The sequence below is a fragment of the Condylura cristata genome, unplaced genomic scaffold (genome assembly GCF_000260355.1).
Source record: "Condylura cristata isolate star-nosed mole 26May11 unplaced genomic scaffold, ConCri1.0 scaffold00029, whole genome shotgun sequence".
Taxonomy (NCBI): domain Eukaryota; kingdom Metazoa; phylum Chordata; class Mammalia; order Eulipotyphla; family Talpidae; genus Condylura; species Condylura cristata.
In genome coordinates, this window is record NW_004567130.1 from 9565131 (window position 1) to 9586657 (window position 21527).

At 52.6% G+C, this 21527-nt stretch overlaps 1 protein-coding gene across 1 annotated transcript; it reads right to left on the minus strand.

Moving 5' to 3' along the window:
• Positions 1–1841: 1841 nt before the first annotated feature.
• SEC14L3 (SEC14-like 3 (S. cerevisiae)) lies at positions 1842–10892 on the minus strand. The gene is made up of 12 exons (XM_004690905.2): positions 10805–10892; positions 9619–9694; positions 9317–9360; positions 9142–9201; positions 7984–8172; positions 7198–7293; positions 6611–6671; positions 5417–5500; positions 4178–4284; positions 3702–3841; positions 3430–3599; positions 1842–2752 (listed from the first exon to the last, which is right to left on the minus strand). The coding sequence occupies exons 1-12, from the start codon at positions 10856–10858 to the stop codon at positions 2631–2633; spliced, it is 1203 nt and encodes a 400-aa protein (XP_004690962.1). The 5' UTR covers positions 10859–10892; the 3' UTR covers positions 1842–2630.
• Between the last annotated feature and the right edge of the window lie 10635 nt (positions 10893–21527).

Sequence of the window (21527 nt, forward strand, 5' to 3'; positions counted from 1 at the left end):
TGCCTAATCACACCCCATGGGGCTAGGCTAGTGTGTCCTCTGCGCAGGCACTGGCCAGGGGTCTGCACAAGAAGGGACTCGCACTCTCCATCCCAGCTGCTGAGTAGGCTCCCCCTGTGGTAAGCAGCCTGTGGCCACCACCTTTGCCACCCAATAGCTGAGTGTTTCTGTATCTTGGGAACTGGAATTTAATTTCCTTTCCCAGAAACCTATAGGCATGGTCTTCCTACACCTACTCTGTTTACTCACTGCTGCTGGGGGGGAGGGGTGCCCATTCATCCAGACTATAGCGGGGGTCTCTTTCCCTCCCCCAGGCTTTCTCCTGAAAGTGGAGCTGAAAGCATCTAACCTTGAGTGAGCCTGGAGGCCTAGAGACTGGGGCCTGGTGAGGGCTGCTTTGTACCCATGTGGCTATGCAGTGGGAGCTAAATTTCCATGGCTGGGTGTCAGCAGAGGCCAAGGGGCACTTTTGGGTTCTTGGCTCCGGCGCTGGCCTAGGTTTCTTGTGCTGCTTCTGCCTCCTGGGAGCAGGTCTCCTGCCACTCAAAGTGTGGCCTGTGAGCTGCAGTAGAGGAGCTGAGACAAATGTGGGTACCAGGAGCACCACTCACTGCAGGCTGGTGCACCACCCTCCCATCCCAGCATGCCCTCCTGCAACTGCCCCCCGCCCCTGCCAAACTCTGACCCTGCTGCAGCATGAGGACCTTTGTTTGAGAGGGTAAGAAGGAGAGTCTCCCCCTCACCCTGCACCATGGATGCTGAGCCATCCTCCACCAAGGACCCTGTGACATCCCTGTGGCAGGTGTTGACGCCCTCGCCACAAAAACAGGCTCACTCCCTCTCGCCTTGTGCCCTCCCTTCTCTTCCTCATGCCTCCAGGGTGGCCAGAGAAAATGCAGGGGACTCAGTTCCATTTCTATTTCAGATAAAAGTGAATACGTTTCAAGTATGTCCCAAATATTGCATTTTTCCCTTCTAAATTTCACAACTTTGTCTTCTCTTCTGCCCTCCCACCCTCTTATCCTTCCCCAGCTCAAAGAGTCGGCAGCCTGGTTGGGTATTTTTTGGCAAGTTGCTATAGCAACACGTTTTTGTGGTGGGAGTGAGCAGGTGGGTGACAGGGCGCAGCGTTAACTCATGTTCTATTTCTGCTACCCATGAGCTGAAGGAAACAAGGACAGTGCCTTTGGGGAGCTCAGCACCCCGTCTATAGAAAGGAGAGAGGACACCACCTCCCTAAGTGCAGACGGAAAGTGCTTGCTGGTTGCCACTGATCACTGCTTGGTTAATCTCAGTCAGCCTCAAGCTCTGCCCGCAGGTGGGCTCACTGCTGCAGGCGTGGTCCTCAGCTCTTCCCAAGGTGCTTCTCGTAGCACCAGCCAAGGCTTTTGGTTCCCACCCACCCACACACCCTGGAAATTCAGCTCCTCCTGATGAGAGCTGTGTCAGGACTCAGGGTTCAAGTCAGAGTCTACATGCTCTTGACTTGGAGCAGGGTATCAGGAAGCTGTGTAGGTACCAGAGTGTCAAGCTCCCAGAAGCCACATGAGCAGGGTGCTTGGTTTTGAAGCGCAAGTTCTGCTCCTCTCTGCTGAGTTTCCTTGGACAAACATATAATTGAGTATTGTGGGTCTCATTGCTCCAGTTCCCCACAAAAATCTGGATCTTAGATCTGCCACTTGGGAACTGCATGAAGTTGAGCAAATGACTTCACCTCTCTGAGCCTGTTTCCTTATCAGGTGGCCTTGATAAGCAGCCTCGAGGGAGGTAGGAGGGTGAAATGAGCTACACTCATACAGCCCTTGGCAGCATGTGAGGTACATAGAGATCACTCAGTGAGCAATAGCTGTGATTTTTATTTTGTTGTTGTTATTGCCAGACAACAGCTAGAGCCAGATCTGACTACCTTTGCTTCCAGGAATGTGCCTTCAGTTGCTTAGAATATACAAAGTATAGAGAAGGTGTAAAGGGTGAGAGCGATGTTTTGGGGAAACTGTGGGCCCCAAGCCAGATAAAGCCTGATGTAAGCTTTCCAAGGAGGCAGCCACTATCAGAAATCTGGGGTTTGAGCTCCTGGGTCTCCAGGAGAGCCCATTTCCTTCAAAGGTCTGTCCCTGTCCGCGGTGCTGAAATCTGCTCCCATTGGTCTCTTTTTAGTCATGCATACCTAGGAATCACCCACTCCCTACCTCCATTCAACTATATACCTCCATTCAAGTATATACAGAGCATCTACAATAAAAGGAAGTAAATAGAAGTACAACAAATTTAGATACATCTCCAACCCAAGTTGCTCATAGTTCATGGAAAATAAATTCAAACACACACCAACGCCTTAGAAGGAGGACAAAGATTAGGGGATTCATTTCCCTAGTTCTCGGGTTTAGTGACACACCCCTCTTGCTTTTACTCTTGCTTCTTCCTCTTCTGCAACCTTAACCTCCTCTAACACTGTGCCTCTCACAGCTTTCCTAATCTGACCACAGCATATGAACCAGCCTCAAGGCAGCTCTTTTTCTACTCAATAATGTCAGAGTCAAGAAGACGAATGATCAATTTCTGGGTGAAGCATCGGATATACAGAGAGAGAAAGCAGAGGGTCAGGGGTCCCTGAGAAGGCAGGGCGCCCTCTAGACAGGGGTGTACTCCTTGTCGTATTTCTGCATGCCCTCGTCCGGGAGCAGCACCTCCACTGTGAAGCTGACCTTCTTGGCGTGGACAAAACTATAGGTGTTGTCAAAGCGCAGGACATCTGGGGACAGATGGACAGATGGGTAGTTGAGCTTGGCTTCATATGCTCTTAATCCCTGCCCAGTCGTGTGGGAGGACAGGTCTTCCCGCTGGCTTTGTATGCCAAGCCAGACCATGTTCCCACCACTCCTGTTCCCTTCCCCATGAGCAGAGCCTGTAAACAGACACCGACCTCTTGGCATGTGCCCAGGCCCTGGCGTTAGTTGCACCAGTTGGCAACGGGAACAATAGCCACTACATCCCATTGTCTCCACCCCTGAATTCTTGTCTTTAGCTGAAGTGGGTGCTGGGCCATCCTGTGCATATCCTCTGTCCCTTCACAGCCACCTGCTTCACAGGTGGACAAGCCAAGGGGCTCAATCACTAAGACTTTTCCCCAAGTGTTGTACAGGTGCCCTGAGGTGGCTCCTATACGTGTGAGACTCAGGACAATTTGAATGATTTTTCAGAACCCCAGTTTATTCCTGGGAAAGTTGCTCCACCCTATTGGCCCTAGCTTGCATTCTGCGGCCTGAGGACTCTCAACCCTCTCAGGGCCTGTCTATTTCTGTCCCTTGATGCTCAGTACGTGCTCACAAGTGTGGGCTGAATGGGTGTATAGAGGAATGGCCTGACCTAGGAACTGTGGCACAGGTTACTCCACCCTTCTGGAGTTGGGGCCCAGCAGGGTGGACTTACAGACGCCAGCTTCCGAGCAGGTGAGACTGCCGTCCTCGGGCACCATGTGGGCATTGTAACGCTGGCTGGCCAGCACCTCTGTCATCTCCCCTGCCCGCTGCCGCTCCCCCATCTTAGTCTTCAGGAAAACCCCAAAGCCGATGTCGGCACCATCAGATGAGAACTGCCACCTGTGAGGGGTGGGGGGAGGGAGGGAGACGGTCTGCTCCTCAGCCTGAGAGTCTCTGAAGGGCTAAGGCCCAGTCATAAGGGGGGTGGTGGCCTCTCCCTACCTGAGGACACAGCCTGGGAATAGGATCTCGTACTCCACCTGGTGCGAGGAGCCACGGCTGATCTGCACTGAGTGCTCATACTGAGTCTTCACCTGGTCCCGCACGTACATGGACTTGGGAATCTCCCCACCATAGTTGATCTGTGTACACAGGACACAATGGGTTCGCTCCCTCTTCAGGCCACTGCTTTTGTCGTGTTCCTCCATCTGCCTGAGACACTGTCACCATCTCCTGCAGTGCCAGCTCACCCTGTGCTCCTCCACCCAGGAGGCTTTCTCTGACCCTCCAGCCTGGGCCAGATCCTTGGAACTTGCCCTTCCAACTCATCCTGCAAGCCAGTCTCCTCTGCTGGAATCCGGCAGAGCAGGGCTGGGGCTGTCTAGCTATTTCCCTAGACGTTTGTGCAATGAGTGAATGAGTGAGGAAGGATCCTAGCGTTGCTCACCTTCCCTCCCCTGTCCTGGGGTTCTTCATACCTTAGTCAAACATTTGGGGTTCCCATCTGGGTCAGTCATGGTCCCCCCAAACTGAGCTGGCAGTTCCTCAGGACTGATGAGCTTCAGCAAACCTTCCTTCCAGTTGGCTAGGGACAGAGGGGTTTAAGCATAGTTATCAGGTATGCAGGAGACCCGTCAACCCCTCTTCCCACCAGGAGGACATGAGATTAGGGAGAAACCCCATAGGAGACAGGCCAGAGCCTGTTCTGCAGGCTCCTAAGCCTCTGGCTGCATCATGGATGGAAATGTGCTGCCCCCTGGCTGATGGGTTTGCACATTTTTAAGGGTCTCCCAGACATGAGTAGTGAAGATAAGAGTAGTCTAACTGTCTCGAGGTGACTTTGAAGTTCAATGAAGGAAAAGACTTTGTTGGGAGTCACACAGTGGCATACTCGAGTCTGACCTGTTGGTGGGGATGGACAGCTCAGGGCTTTGGAAGGATTCCCCCTGCCCTCCCTATAACCATGATGTCCGTTACTGTTCTTCATGCAAAACCCTAAGAATTCTGGATCCTGGGGTGTCGCCATGGCCTTATGACTGTCCTGCCGCTCCTTGCACCAGTGTAATGAGTGCAAATACCACATCAGGGCCAAGTGCACAGAACCCCAGGAACCACCACCAGGGGTATAGCTGTTGCTCCAGGTTTGGGGGGTTATCTTGTGATACACCCAAGTGGAACTGAGCAGAGGCAGAGACTCAGGTAAAAAGGGAGAGAAAGCAGGAATTTGCAACACCCTCCACCCCCAGATCCTCAGATCTCCTGCTTTGCTGATCTATCCATCAAATCTTGTGAAAAGTTATCCTTCAAGTCTGGTTCACTGGTTTGAGTTTTAAAGCTATTTAACTATTTCTTGGCTTCCTTCCTTCTTTCTTGTTGAGCCTCCATCTCGGAATCATATCTCTTCCTCATGCTCTTTTTCATCCTCATCAGCCCATGTTACTGACATACATGTTGAAGGGAAACTGAAGCCCATTACCCAGAGGTTGATTACCAGCCAAACTGAAACTGATAAGGAAGAAGGTATGGAGGTCTTAGTTACCAAGGACAGGGAACAAGATCAGGATAACTGGATAACCTCTGTAGTGTAAGAGCCACATCAATTTTGGGAAGGAGGACCCTCAGTCTGTGGGTGGTGTATATTCTCTCGATGGGGTAATGGACCAACTATACTCCAAAACTTGTGCACATATTCAGGGGATGGAAGTGGAACTACTTACTGCCCAACACTACAATTTTTCTACGAGTGTCCTCACTCAGGAAGGGCTTCATAAGGTTGTAGCCCACAGGGAACAGTTTGGTGGCTGGAGAGAAACAAGAAGGAAAACAGAGAGAAAATAATTCATTGGACCAATTTTTCAATGAAAGTTATAGTAATACTACCAAGGAATCATAAATAATCTTGGAAAGTTCCAATGCTCTGTGCCTGACAAACCATCCAACAAACTGGTCAACCAGCCAACAAGCAGACAACTCTCCAACTGTCCAATCAGTTATCCAGTCTCTCCACCAACCAGCTAGCCAGTCAGTCAATTCATCTTCTAACCAAGCCAACAATTAGTTTACCAACCAATCAGCCAAACACCATATAGTCAAACAACCAATCAATTCATTAGACAATCAGCAAGCCAGGTATCTAGGCAACCTGCTACCTGCCCAAACAACTGCATACTCTAGCCAGTAGTCTATTCAAATAACCAGCAGGCAATCATCTAAGATCCAATCAAACAACAAACTAATTAATCTGCCAGCCGGCTACTCAACACTCAATCAACCCAAATGCCAACTAATCAATCAGTCAATCAAGTTAACATCTACTTAACCAACCACCAGTCAACTCACCAGCCAACAAATGGGACAGTGAACTAGGCACTTCACTAAGCAACTGATCAGCCAACCAATCAACCAGCCAACCATCAGATATCCATCCATCTATTCATATGACCACAAAAAACAGCCATCCAAATACCCACTGAGCATCCACATGTCTCCAAGTCTGCAAAAGCTACAGGAGAAGTGGAGAATCAGAGGCTTTGACTTCAAGGAGCCAATAATCCAGGATGGAAAACAGGATGAACACATGCAAGACAAATGGAGGCTCCCCCAGACAGCTGATGAGAGAGGCTGGGTTGCATGGCTCCAGCTGCTGGGACCAGAGGCAGTGTGGGTAGAGATCATTGTTGCAGGAGAAATGAATGGAGATTTCCTGGAAGGGTTGGGGGTGAAGCTACCTCGTAAATAGTAAGGTCAACCATAGATGTTACCATTAATTGAACATTTACTCCAGCCCAGGCACTCCAAATGTCTTGCATGCAGGCAAGCAAGCAACCTGCCTCGCTCACTAGCAGCCTGGGAATAAGGCATGACTGTTATCCCCATGGGGGCTCAGGGAGATGATGTCTCTTGCAACACACCTTTCACAATCAGCATGAACTTCAGGGTTTCTGGGTAATTCTCTTCAAGGAGGCCAAAGAACTGTGGAACCAAGAAACACCTTGTCAGAGCCCACACCTCATCTTCTCCTAACTCCATGACTGCAACCCCTCTGGGAGGTTGGGAGGACTGTGGTGGGTTCCCATCACCTCCACTGGCCTCTGGAGGCGCCTCCCTAAATTTTATCTTCCAGGCTGCAGGCAAACACTTCATTCTGCAGCTCACTGGAGCCTCCCTATATCCCTTTGAGACACAGCGTATCAGTATCACATACGGTGGGGGAAGAAAACAAAGCACTGAGGTGAGCCACTTGCCTGCAACACAGCACTAAGGGTGACAGTGCAGTTTGGGGTATGGAGGAAGCTGCCCTGGAGTCTCAGTAGTGTTGTCCTGAGGCCTGTTCTGTGGGATCTTTTGGGAAATGCATTCAAAATCCTTTGGATCCTGAGTTGCAGTGATTGGTCCCAGGAAGGCCACCCCCTTTTACCAGATCTTGGGTCTGAGAGAGCAACAAGGCCTAAGGGGATCACTGAAGGGAGCAGGGGTCTCCCAGGAGCCTTCATCTCACCTCCTGGTACACTTCTACCAGAGGTTTCCAGAAGTGCTTCAGTCCCAGGCCTTCACAGTCAAATATCATCACAATGGTCTCAATCTTCCTCCCAAGCTGTAAGGATGAGAGCAGGAATAAGTCCCAAGGTTCAGGGTGCAGGCTCAGAAATTGGGGGATGGTGACCCTAAAACATAGGACCCCTCAGGGATTCTCTCAGAGGAGCAAATGGACAACAGTGAATGTATATATACGCTCATCCATCATCTACACATCAACCATTTGTTATCCAGCCACCACCCATCCATCCATCCATCCATCCATCCATCCATCCATCCATCCATCCATCCATCCATCCATCCATCCATCCATCCATCCGTCCATCCATCCATCTGTCCACCCATCCACCCGTCCATCTGTCCGTCCATCCGTCCACCCATCCACCCATCCACCCATCCATCCATCCTTTGTCCCATCCATATCTCAACTCACATATCTAGACATTCAGCAAAGACAAAGGGTCAGAAGGAATAACAAAACAAACATTGTTGACACATATGTGTCAGATCCTGTGTGCTAGGTCTTATGCTTGCATTGTCTCATTTAATATTTGTGCTGCCATTATTTACTGTCCCTGTGTTGCAGTTGAAGAAGCTTAGAGAGGTGAGGTGATTTGCCAAAGCTGCACAGTGGGTAAGCAGCAGAGCTGGTGTGTGGGCTTCCAGAACCCTGAGATGTGCCCTTGGGACCGAGGGCCCTGGCAGGTCCCCTGCCCCCTGCCTGCCCACCCACTAGCCTGGGCCTCACCCGCTCAGTCTGCAGGTCACACTCATGCAGGATGCGCTCACAGTCCCTCATCTTGGTCTTGAGCAGGTCCTGCTTGGTGACTGAGAAGAGCAGCCCCTTGGGGTCAAGTGGCCCAATGATGTCATACCACACAGGGCAGCCATCACGGTCGTAACCACACAGTCCCCCCGGCATGTACTTCTGGATCACCTGCAAGTGGAAAGACATGGAACCTGGCTTATGCACTGCCCCAGAGACCCCCAGGCCAGAAGGACATGCACAGTGGTACAAGCCCAACCCCCGGGAAGGCTGCATGTCTGTCCTGGTGCAAACACTGAGAGGCCTACAGGGAGGAGCTGTGCTTGAGGCATGTACATGACCAACCAGGCCTCAGCTGGGTCTGGCTTGAGGCCTCCAGGCTCTTCAGTTCTGCCCCCAATATATCCCACATCCCTCTCCCTGTGGGGCAGGTGGGCTTGGATGGGGGACTTGATTCTGAACACAGTCCCTGCTGGTCCCTGCTGTGTGTCCTGTAGCACGTGACACCTTCTCCTTGAGCCCCCTCCCACCTGTTCTTCAGGAAAATTGTTCAGATCCTCTCTCCCTTACCTGACCGTTGGGGAGAGTCTCCAGATCATGTTAGCAATGCAAAGAATCTGGTTCTGTGACGTATAGGCCCCTCCAAAAAAGTTCTGATTGACTAATGCTTTTCTAAGATGCCAGCAGGGGACAGTCCTCCCTGGAACCCTGGTGGACTAAGTTTCTTTCCTGCCCAGAAAGATACTTTGAGCACGGCCGGAGGAGTAGGGTGTAGAGACACAGGCCCACTGTGGTGTGAAGCAGCAGGGTCTGGGGGTAGACAGGGCTGGGCTCAAATCCTAGCCCCACCTTGGAGCTGGGGTACACAGGGTAAGCTGCTTAACATTTCCTGGATTGCAGCATCCTCATCTGTAAAATGTGGACGATAGAACCCACCTTACAGGATTCTGATGATCAAGTGAGCTCATGCCAATGAAGTCGCAGCCGAGGTCTTGACCTCGGGAAATAGTCACAAGTATTAATGGGAGAGCTGGGAAGCCCAGGAGTTTCCACGAGCCTCTCGCTGCCCTTTAATTGTGGTGCCTGGTGGCCTCCAGGCTGCTCAGGTGGAAATGTTGGGTTGAGGGGTTGCTGGCTCACCTCTGGGGGTTGCCAGTCAAGGATGTGGTCAATGTCCATGGTCTTCCGGAATTCCATGTACTGAAAGGGAGATGAGTGGTAAGACCCTACGCTGCCAGCCCCGCTGAGACAGGGTTGGAGGGGGGAGGTTAAGGCCTGAATTGACCCCCATAAATCCTAGGGGATCTCGTCTCACCTTGCGGAGCATGGCCTCTGATTTCTGCAGGTCAAAATTCCGAGCTATGGGGAAGATGGGAGAAAGACATTAGGTGGGAAGAGGCGGCCTGCAGTCAGCCCGCCCGATCCTGGGCAGGGGGAGCTAAGAAGCGTGCTGGGCCCCTGAGGGGACCTTCCTTTCCTGCACCCCTCTCTCCTAGACCTGACCGTGTGAAGCAAAGCTCTGGTGTGGCCAGACGTTACAGTGGAACAGTCAGGACCAAGCCCCCTCTTGCTGTGGCCCCAGGCGCCCCCCACCCACCCACCCACTTCTGCCCTCACCTCGGAGCCAGCGCAGGAGGAAATAGTCATCAGGGTTTGGCAGAGCTGGCAACACATCCTGGACATTTTCTCGAAACTAGGAAAAGAGAAGCTGGTTAAAGTGACCTTCACACTGGACCTCGGCACCTCGGCTGCCAGACCCTGAGACTCCCCATCCGTCTTCTCTCCCAGTGGGGCCCATGGTGGTGGAAGGACGGGTGGGAGGGTGGTAGGAGAGATGATCACACTGGGTGGGTATGTGAAGGTGTATGTAGGCGGGTGGAAGGATGGGCGAGAGATAAATGGCTCGAAAGAAGACTGGGCGGAGGAGTGGGGAAAAGTACTCTACAAATGGATGGGCAGATGGGAGAAAACAGGGTAGGTGAGTAGAGGAAGGAGTGATCGGCAGGTGGACAGGTAGAGGGAGCGGTGGAGAGCTGGGGGCGGTGAATGGGTTGGAGTGTGGATGCATCCGTAGCTCTCCCTAGGTGCTAGCCCATCAAGGTGTTTGCCTTTAATCCTCCCATTTTCTTTTTTAAAAGATTTAATATTTATGCATACAGAACTGGGGTACAGGCCAGAGGTACAGGGGCAGTGAGAAGATTCACCAGAGACAGTAGGGAGAGGGAGCAGAACAGGCAGATCGACAAAGTACACTGCTGAGGGGAGCAGCGGGCGGGTCAGGAGAGGTCTGCCACGCCATGCGGTCACCTCCAGGGCAGGCGGGAATCGAACTCATGCGGAAGCGGCGTTAGATTCACAGTGCTGTGCTTTAACCCGCTACACCACCAGGGAAGGCCTAATATCACCCCGTTTTCTACAAAAGCATGTTGGTGATTATGTGTCCTCTTTCCCATCGACCAGGGGGATGATGACACAATGTGCCCTGTCTCTCTGGCTCTTCCCGAGAGGTCTTCTTTCAGGGTGCTTCCGCCTTCAGGGACTAAGAGGGAGGCCTGAGGGTGCAGTTGTCTGGGTCTGGCTCCTGGATGGGAAGTCAGGCTTGACCTGGGACCCACAGAAGTGCCTGGAATACCCCTGCTCAGACCCTGCCCGCTGCAGCCCATGTCACTGGGGTGTGACTCTGGGAGAAGTGAGAGCAAAGAAACAACGTCAAACGCACACCGAGTCAGCTGGGTTTCGGCCACAGCCCCACTTCTGTCCCTCAGCTCTTTCCCCACGGGGCTGACTGGGGAAGGGCTCTCACCTTGGCTAGGGTCTCTGCCTGCTTGGGACTCAGGTCTCCGACTCGGCCACTCATGATGCTGGGCGAGGCTGCAGGAGTCGGGGCCGCTGCAGGCAGAGGCTAAGCCTGGTGGGAGGCCCTGACCCAGCTGGGGCCTTTTGCCCCACTCCTGGGCGTGGCTCCAGGCGCCTCCTCCTTGGCCAACTGTTGGATCGCACATTACATAATCAGGATTAGGTGCAGTCCCGTGTTTGGCTCCAGGACAGGTCTGAGGAGCAGGGGGACCCGGGAGGGTGTGCCAGATCTCCCCTGCCAGGCAGAGGAGGCTGGGAGGGCGTGAGGCGGGTCTCCCAAGGTGTGGGAGGTCAGGGTGAGCCCTGGAAAACCTGAATCAGCGCTCCCTCGCCTCCAGGCCCTGGCCGTAGGGGGGTTTGAAGCATAACAACAGCCCTAACCCCACAACCCCCGGCAGCCCAGCCCAAGCTCAACATCCCTCTGGAAACAGCCTTCCCCAAACAGACAGCCTGTTCTCCGCCTGAACTCAAATGGGTGGCGCGTTCCAGCGCCTCCAACCTTTGTGAAAACCAGGGAGTCATTTTCCTGTTCGAGGCATCAGGAACCAAGGCAATTTCAGGGGGGAGAAGGGCACTCCCTGCTGGCACCCTTCTCGCCAAGCCTCAGTCTTTCCATGCCACTAGTGAAGGGCCCCCACATGTAGGGTTCTGCACAGGTCACCCCTCCAGCTCTGACAGGGCAGGAGGGTCTAATGATCTCCACGTCTGAACAAGACTTGGTCAATGCAGGTCGGGGTGTATGTCCTTCTTCTGCAATAAGAAGTCATGCTCAAGAGCAGGCTGGAGCCGAGGATTGGAGCTCCCAGGGGTCCCTGCTGCCAAGGGTGGCTTTTCCAGAGGCCCAACACTTGCCCTGCCTTTCAGACCTGTCACGTGACAGCCTGCAGGCTTCAACATGGGGAAGGCTGAGCCTCACCCACTGCTGTCCTTCCCACCACCCAGGTCATGAGGACATAGGGTCTTGCTGGGATCCTGCCTGCTCTGGACCCTAGGAGAAGGGGGTGTAGGGATAGACTTGGGATGACAAGGCTGTTTCTTGGGACTGTAAACACCTGCTCAGTGAGGCACATCTCCACCCACGTAAGGTCATGAGGAAGCCCAGAAGCTTCTCCTGCCCTTCGATTTCTGCCATGCTGCTTGGCACTCCACCAGACAGGCCTGCCAAGCCCAGGCTTGTCCCATGCCCCTACGGATTTCCCCTGCAACATGGTGTCACTTCCAAAATGGAGTTATCAATGCTTGCCCTGTCCTCCTCACGTGGGTGCAGGGAAGATCTGAGACACAGAGACCATCAAGTCTTGTACTCCGTGAGGGCAGAGGCTGATAAAGACACCAGCAGCATGGGCCGCCCTGGTGGCGCAAGGGGCTAGGTCACAGCACTGTGGAGCGATTGGCAGCCACTGCAGCACAGGTTCGATCCCCAGCCAGGGAGCTGCCCACATGGCACAGTGCGTTTCAGTTGATCTTCCTATTCTGCTCCCCACTCTGTCTCTGGTGAATCTTCAGGGCTGGAGGGGTTTGCATGGACTGAATCGCTGCTGAGCTGTCTGGGTCCCAATAGCTCAGCTAGCCCAAGCCACTTGGCGCTCACCTGCCTGCCCACCAGCCAGGTGCTCTCCTTACACCCAGGTCCCTACCCCCAGGCTATCTCTGGACTCATTCAAAAGAGTGGGTGTGAGTGTGGGTGTGGGCGAGTCCTGTGGCCATCTGCCATGCCCTGATAGATTCAGAAGGATCCGGAAGGAGAAGAAAAGGCCATCTTGGCCATCTCCCTCTATCGGGGCGCCTGTTTGGAGACTCAGGAACAGTTAGGTAACTTGCCACACCCCAGTCCCGCCCATTTCACATTCCAGGCCCTTTCTGCAAAGCCCAGGGCTGCTGTTACACCCACTTCCCCGCCAGGCCAGGCGGAGATTGGGTTCCTCCGCTGCCCTCTCATTAGACTCTAATCCTGCCCGTTTCTCACCAGTCTCCCTTCTCGCCCTAATCCCTCTAATGTGAGGCGCCACAGATACTTCTGGGGACATCAGAAACTGGGCAGGGAACGCCAGGGGGAGGGGCTGGGTCCTTCCAGGAGCGGCAGGCCCCTGAGGCATCCTGGGTTCTCTTCCTGCTGAAGCGCCTGGGCCACAAGTAGGCGGAGAGCATTTGCTGTGTGGAGGTGCGTAGCTCACACGCGTGGATGCACACGCATGTGTCATGACAGAGGGACGGCAAGCTGTTGAATAAAACTTTCTACAGTGATGGAAATGTTCTAGATAGGGTTGTGCTGTTGCACATACTTGATCACCACTGGTGACTGTGAGACATGGTTAGTGAGCCTGAAGAACTCACATTTTAATGGAATTGAATTTTGATTCAGTTCACTTTAAATTGCCCCGTGTTGCTGTGGCTGCCGCGTAGGACAGCCTAGGTCTAGTCTGTCTAACGCAAAGTGCATTGCCCCGTTTAAGCCTCAGAACACCCCTGTGGGCTAGGCGCTGTTATTAAGCCCATTTTACAGACAAGCAAAGTGAGGGATAAAGGAAGAAGTAACTTCACCCCTGCTATTTGCCAGTCTGCACGCTGCCCCACAGTCTCAGCTCCAGAGGCCCCAGGCAGGGACCAACCCAGGCACAGAAGCCGTCCAGGGGGGCACAGGGGCACTTGAGCTACACCTTGGAGAAGGGGAGGATGTGATCAGTGGAGCTGGGCGTGGGGGAAAGGGCATCCCAGGCGGAGGGGATGCTTGAGGAACGGTGCGGAGGTGAAAAGCATGCGGAAGAGAGCGCTGGAGACACTACAGTGAACAACACAGTTAGGTCCCTGCCTGCCTGGAGCTCACAGGTCTCCCTTTAGCTGAGCATTTCTTCTGTGCTGATATCGGTACCTCATCATCAAACCATTTGGAAAACGGTAGGGGCGTTCCCATTTTAGAGTCCAAGAAGTGGAAGATCAGAGAGCTTAAGAAACGTTTCTAAGGTCACACAGCCTGTCTGACGGGAAACAGCGGCCTTTCCTCCGAGGGCCCGTCTCGTGCCATGGCCGAGCTCCATCAGTGCGGGCCTCATAGTGTGTTAGGAAGCCTGGGCCATCCCCTGAAGCTGCAGGGTGCTTTGCTGGCCTCTCTTGAAATAAAGGTGAACCTCCTACCTCTGGCCACCTCCGGACACACCTCCAAGTAAGTCCCCAGTGTTTAGTTCTTGTTTGCCAAGCTCTCAGGGGACCAGGGGACAACCAGGAGTAAGCAAACAACTGCAGGGGGCAGTAGAGCTGCCCAGGCCGCACCCTGGATGCCCTCCCTGAGGCGGTTGGTTGCTGGGGAAGTCAAAGTGCCACCTAGCTAAACCAGCTGGGTGGGTACAGAGGGGCTCAGGGGTGGGGAGCTCACCTTGGGGTAAACCTTATGGGAAGAGGCAAGGGAGGCGCGCTCCGACCATTGAGAGGTGCGGCCGGGGGTGACCTGAAAAGGGAAGACAAAGAGAACTAGGGGCCACCCTAGTTCTGTCTGGTGCCCCTGAGACAGTTTGTGCACCACCTTTTTATTCGGGACCAGTTTCATTTCCTTTTTAATCTAATAAAAATGTATTAAGTGTGATATAATTTACATGCCATAAATACACCTTTCTTACAGTGGACATGATGTCCTCTTTGGAGTTCGGGGTCCTTGGGTTCACTCTAGGAAAGGTTTCACCAGAGCTCACCTTTCAGCGGCACACGGCGAGATTCTCCACGAGACAGAGACTCGGTTATATTTCAAGAGGAGGTTTATTAGAAAGAGACAGGAGAGGAAAAGACACTTGCATAGGTGCAGGTGGGCAGGAAGAGCTGCCCGGAAGGGACAGGCTTGCAGAGGGAGAAGCCTGCATGGTTGCCGGCAGGCGGCCTAAGGAGAGAGTGGCCTCCTCTGGGGGAGGTCAGTGCCGAGGAGTCCCGGCATGGACAGGCAGGCAGGAGGCTGCTGCCCGCAGAGGGACAGAGCGGGTGGGAAGAGGCACCTGCAGAGGCCAGGTGGGCAGAGGCTGAACAGCTGCCCGGTGCTGGTGGAGAGGCTGCCTGACACAGGCAGTTTCTCCCTGGGAGAGCTCACTCCCGGTGACCAGAGCTAACTTGAGAGGACCAGAGATTCCTGAGGAGCTTCATCTCCTCGTCCTTATCTTTCACCTTTTGGGTCTGAGTTTCAGGCACAGCCCCCAACCGTCTTATCTGCTCGACCTCCTGCAGACACCCCAACATCCCAGACAGCGGCACCGGGCTTTGGTGCCTGAGGACCTTGATGCTAGGGCTGTGTCAGTTGCTGCACTGGCCGCTTCTACCTGTCCCCTTTGTGTGAGTCAAATGTGTCATGCCTCCCCTGCATTCCTGTCTCCATCAGACAGATCAGTGATTATTAGTGTATCCACAAGTTTGTGCAAGCATCACTACTGTCCAACTGTAAAATATTTTCACCAACCCTCCCCCCCAAAACTCCTGTACCTGGGCCCTCCCTGGTGGTGCAGCAGGTTAAAGCACAGCAGTAAGAAGCTAAAGCCACTGCAGCACGAGTTCGATCCCCACCTGCCCCGGAAGTGACCACATGGCACGGCAGACCTCTCCTGGCCCGCCCGCTGCTCCTCTCAGCAGTGTACTACTTTGATCTGCCTGTTCTGCTCCCCACTCTGTCTCTGGTGAATCCTCTCACTGCTCCTGCACCTCTGGCCTGTGCCCCAGTTCTGTATGTATAAATAAATAAATCTTAAAAAAAAACAAACCCAACTCCTTTACCCATTAGTTCTCATTCTCCATTTTCTGCTCCCTCACTCCAGTCTCTGGCATCTACTAATCTATATTTTCTCTCTGGAGTTCACTATTCTGGATATTTCATATGAAGGGAATCATCAAGTATGTGGTCTTGTGGGACTGACTTCTTCCCCCTAGCATTAAAAAAAATTATGCACACAAGAACTGGGGTGTATGTGCCCCTCTGGGGTGTAGGCCAGAGGTGGGGGGGGGGTGAAAGGATTCACAGAGTGGGAGCAGAACAGGCAGATTGTTGAAGTACACTGCTGAGGGGAACAGAGGGTGGGTCAGGAGAGGTCTGCCGCGCCATGTGGGTCACCCCCTACCCCCGCCAGAGATGGAACCCGTGCTGCAGAGGCTGCGGACAGCTTCACAGTGCTGAACTTGAGCCTGTTGTGTCACCAGGGAGCGCCTCTTCTCATGTTCATATTAAAAACTTGTATATTTTCAATGGAGAAATTGTTTTTCAAAAATTTTAAATGTCTTTGCCCATTTTTAAGTTAGGTGTTTGTCTTTTTGTTGCTTACTTGTAAGAATTCTTCATATATTCTACATATTAATCTCTTATCAAATGTGTACTTTGCAAAATTGACCTTCCATTCTGCTGGTCTTTTCACTTTCTTCAGTCATTTGAAACACAAAAGTTTTTAATTCTGGAGGCCAATTAATTTATCAGTTTTTTGTTCCTGTATTTTGGTTTGATATCCAAGAAATCATTGCCAAGTCGATGTCATAAAGCTTTGCCCCTATCTTCTCGTCCATATAGTTCTTTTATAGTTTCGGCCCTTTTGTTTTTTTATGCCACGTAAAGTTCATGACAAAAAGTCCAAGTCTATCGTTTGCCATAGAATTGACTGATTTTACCTGATTTACGCAAGGTCCTTGCTTTTCACTTCTGGTAATCATTAACTGGTTTGTCTTTTATCCATTTTGAGTTAATTTTTTGCCTGTGGTGTAAGGAAAGTGTCCAACCTCATTCTTTTGTACGTGGCTATGAAGTTACCAAGTGTTATTTATTCAGCCTAGCCTAGGATGAAATGGTCCAGGGGCTGGGTTAAATCCATAGATCACTTTGAAGATTTTTGACATTTTAACAATATTAAGTCTTCCAACCCATGAACATACATACTTTTCCATCTATTTAACTCATTTAAATGTTCTTTCAGCAATATTTTGTAGCCTTCAACATAAAACTCTTACACTTCCTTGGTTAAAGTTATTCCTAAGTACTTTATTCTTTTGTAAACAAAATAGTTTTCTTAATCTTCAGAGCATTTATTATTAGTATGTGAAATGAAGCAGATTTTCTTTCTATTAACCTTGTATCCTGCAGCCTAACTGAATTTGCTAGCTCTGCGAGATATTTTTCCAACCTGGTGGGAGTCTTCATTGTTCATTTTTATCTTTGTGATCAGGAAGTAAAATTAAGTATAATGGTGAGGAAGCTGATACTGATGATACTGCTGCTAATGTCTGGTTCAAGGAGTCCCAAAAAGACAATGCTCTTGCTATCACCAAGAACTCTGAATCGGAGACAAAGCTGCTGGTAACTGTATAAGCTCTTTCCCTCCTTCTCACACCTAAGGCTTTGCTGCTCCTGAGGATTGGGTTGTTATGGTGCCTGGAGCATGGGGGGGTCAATCAAGGAGGCTTCAAAGTGAGGAGCTTATGCATTGCCTAGGACTGGAGTGGGAACATTCCTTCTATCCTAAAGGCATGGACTGTCCCAAGTTCTTCATGCCAAACGAGTCTCTGTTTCATCTTTGGGGAACAAAAAGTGCCCAAGATTATTTACTTCAAGGGAGCTGAATAGAAGAGTGACCACAAACAAATCACTCAAGAACAGTTGCAATTCCTCTCCCAACCCTGAGCAAATAACCCTCAAGTAGTTCAGAAATGTGTGGTCCTGAAACAAGGGACTGGGTTCCTTGGCTTGACTTCTGGCTTCACCTATAATGCGCTGTATGATCTTGAGTCTGTTTTCTCCCTTGTAAATTGTGGCTAAGAACATCCTTTTCTCACAGGGTTACTGAGGTGGTTAGAAAAGGCCAGTCAGGGCCTCCCTGATGGTGCAAGAGGTTTAAGTGCAGCACTATGAAGCTGTCCACAGCCGCTGCAGCACGAGCAAAATCCTTGGCCCACGAGGCCCAGGGAGCTGACCCACATGGTGCAGCAGCCTCTCCTGTCTGCCCGCTGCTCCCCTCAGCAGTGTATTTCAGTGGATCCCCCTTTCCTGCTCCCTACTCTGTTTCTGGGGATCCTCTCACCCCGCCCCCCCAGCTCTGACCTACACACCGACTCTTATATAAATAAGATCTAAAAAAAAAAGGCCAGTAAGGTACGCTACTCACCCACCACCTGACACGTGGTAAGTGATCAATAATGCTGGTCTTTATGGCTATGATTGGGCTGGCACCCCAGGCTGTCTTCAGCTCCAAGATGAGGGCACAAATAGGTGCACCCGTCCTGCAATCTGGTGCTGAGTCATGCTGCCAGGTGCTATCCCTTGGCAGACCTCCCACTGTGATCCAACTCCCGGTGGATGGCTTTGAATTCCAGGATGCTAGTCCTGGTGCCACCCCTGAGCACACGATTATGTCTCCGAGATGCCTTTGCTCCCCTGTGAAGTGGAGAAGACTTTATTCCACAGCTGCACCGTAATGGTGAAACAGCACAGCGCAGAGGCCGCGGGCTCTCACACGTGCTCAGTAAACGGTAAACGGTGTTTTTGCAAAGCTTATCTGAGCTTCTGGGGGAACACAGCCTGGACCAGTGGCTGGGAGCAAACAGGAGAGAGTCGGGAGGCAGATGATAACTCTGTTGTGTGATAGGTACTAGTCTAGTCGCCCCAGGAAGGGCCCTAATCTCCAGGAGGTTGGGAAGAGAGCCTGGAGGTGCACAGAGCAAGACTAAGGCTGAGGGCAATGCATGAGCTGAGGTCGACAGAGCTTGATGAGTGGAGTTTCAGTCATTTGGCTAGCCAGAATGAGGGCGCGGTGGCTAGGTGGCAGAGGGCCTTTCTCGTGTGGAAGTGGGGCCCAGTGATGGGCTTGTGCAGGGAGGGATCTGACCAGATTCTCATTTCAGAAAGAAATGAAATGCTCTGTAGGCTCTGGACTGGAGGGAGCAGGCACAGAGACCCCTAATAATAACAATCATCATCATCCAAGCAAGAGACGAGGGTACTGCCAGTCCAGGTGTACTTTAGACGGGGTTTGGGTCTCAGCTCTAGGAAGCTCTCTGCAGCCACTGCAGCATGCGTTATCCCCTGGCCAGGGAGGTGACCCGCATGGCGCAGCAGGCCTCTCCTGTCCCACCCGCTGCTCCCCTCAGCAGTGTGATTCGGTCAAGCTGAGTGTTCTGCTCCCCAGTCCGTTCTGGTGGATATTCTTACCACCTCCCCCTGCACCTCTGGCCTGTACCCCAACTCATATGCATAAATAAATGAATCTTCAAAAATGAAAGAAAGCCAGCAAGCAGAGAGCCAGGATCTGAACTCAATTCAGGCCACCTATTCCTACCACCCCAGACGGCCACACAGTCAGCGTGGGCCGGGGCACTTGGCCTCTCCAGGCACAACCCACTGGCAAAACACCCTGAAATGAGGGGACGCCGAAGCGCCCTCATCTTGGACAGAGGCAGGGCTGCCTCGACACCACCCCCGATGGCCGATGCGGAGGTCAGCAAGGTCACCAGAGCTCCTAGTCCTCAGAGGAGGCTTCCACCCCTGCGTTCATTAAGCTCCCACTGTGTCTGGGCCAGGCTTGCTCTCACGGGCCTCCTCCTTATGTTGTTTGACAGGACAGGTCTGGCCCCTCCTCATCTGTGAACGGGAGGTGAAGACCACCCCCCGCCCCGTGGTGGGGCCACAGTATAATGGGCCTTGCACCGTCTCCTCCCACCCAGAGAAACAAAATATCCAAGCTGCTTTATCCAGACGCTAGGACATTCCCTGCTTTTCTCCCAGAGACTCAGTTTCTAGTTCTGTACCCCCCCCACCCAGGGAGGGCCCCCTCCTCTGGAGGCAAGAGCTGGAGCACCCCTCTCAGCTACCTGGGTGCTGGCTCTACTTTCGCCTTAGACTCTGGCCAAGACGCCTCCCTCCTCGCCGAGTGTTGGTTTAATGACTTGTAACTGGGGCTGTAATTTCTGTTTCAAGATTTCAGTAAGTGTCCCAGAGCTGTGCAATTTGTGGGGTGCTTTGGGAGCTGTGCGTAGTCCACAGTAGGGCCCCTCCGGCCTGGGGCCTTGGAAGGTGAGCTGAACTGAAGTTTTAGAGGAAGCTTTTCAACTGCCCCCACAACACCTTCAAGGGGTACCCCTCCCTTCCCCCACCCCTCTTCCTGCCTCTTTTAGAAGATTGGGGGGAAGGTGGGGGGTGGGCATCAGTGAAGAGATGGGCTGGAAAGGGCAGGCCCCACCTCCATTCCTCTGGACAGGTGAGGCCAGGGTGTTCCCAACGGCTTCGATTTGAGCAACAGTTTTGATCTGTGGCCTCCTGCCAAAGTTTTGCTATTCTTTTCTAACAAACAGCAGGCTGTTTTGTAACCTGCATTATAAAATGGATTTATTAACAACGAATGTGTACATAGTTGCTCACAGAGAAATAGCAAACACCAGTGAGCCATTACCCAAGAGCCCTGTGGCCTTCCTCTGGCCTCAGACACCCACTGCCACCCCCACCCCATTCCTCTGGGGTCTGGAAGGTTCACCCACCCGGCCACCCCCACACAGCCTTTGGCTCTCCCTTACTTTCTTGGGCAAAGCACATCAGATCACCTTTCAAGTTTCTTTTAGGATGCTCCCCTAAATTCAGCTCCTGCCCCTCCAAAAACCTGCGCTGATGGCAGGCCCACTTGATCACCCACCACTGGAGACACGTGTGATGCTCTCAGGCAAGCCTCCTGCCAGCAGAGATGGGGACACCATTGTCCCTGGCCCCCAGGGCCTATACTGCCCGGCTCTTGCCAGACCCTTAGCAAACAGTGACGAAGGAAGAATAAAACTCAGGAAAGTCAGCCATCTCTGGGATACTTCTTTTTTATTTGGAGGTGGGAGGTTGTTGAATCTGCCCTGTCCAGCCGCCCAAAAGGGTCCTGTCCCACCAACCACGCTGGAGATTCTGCGTTCACCACGTTTGACATCATTGTTCCTGGGCCCCTCCAGGCAGCTGGGATCTGTGTCATTTCTCTGCCATCAGAGACTCAAGAAGCCCTCGCATCCGGGGTGGAGTGATCTTGGCCACTAGCATCAAGCACACAAGGCTCTGTTGATGGTAGAAGATGGCTGAGGTTAGCTACAAAGGCAAGGGTCAGGGTTCAAGTTCATGAACCTTTGTTTTTAGGGGAGGAGCATGAAAGCAGAATGGAGGCATTGAGAATCCATCATGACCACAGGCAGGCACAGCGAAACTTGGCACAGGGGCCTCCTCACAGGTGGGCGGGGCCTCTAGCCTGCCAAGGGCCGCGGGAAGATGACTGGGCACCTGCGTGCCTTGGCGGCTCCAGGTAAGGCTGCATCTGGGGAAGTTTCGCGAGGTGGCCACACAGAGGGGGAACGGGGTGGGGGGAGCGGGAGGTGGGAAGCCCCGGGACACTGGGATGTGTGTGATGTTCCCTGACAATTTCTCTTCTTGTAAAACCTCTCAAACGCTGCCCACCCTGGAGCCTGGCAGCCCTGGCATCTGGCATGTCATTTCACTGTTTGCTTTTTCTGGCAGCAGAGCCTGGCCAGGCCCTGTAAGCCAGACCATGACGTGGCCGCAGGGGGATGGCTGGAGGCTCCAAGCACCTCCCAGTGTTCACCTGAAGCCCCCCTCACCCCTCCGCCTTACCAAGCCTCATCCTGCCTTGCCTACAATGGGCCCTGGAAAACCATCTACTAGCCAGAGAAAATGAGACCAGAGAATCTGA

What these genes read in the sequence shown, in the direction of transcription:
- SEC14L3 (XM_004690905.2), bottom strand. Translation starts at nt 10,858, where the DNA reads ATGAGTGGCCGAGTCGGAGACCTGAGTCCCAAGCAGGCAGAGACCCTA. An exon ending in GTGACCTGCAGACTGAGCGG is followed by an intron (nt 7,294 to 7,983) that starts GTGAGGCCCAGG and finishes TCATCCTTACAG; the next exon opens with CTTGGGAGGAAGATTGAGAC. An exon ending in TGGTAGAAGTGTACCAGGAG is followed by an intron (nt 6,672 to 7,197) that starts GTGAGATGAAGG and finishes TTGGTTCCACAG; the next exon opens with TTCTTTGGCCTCCTTGAAGA.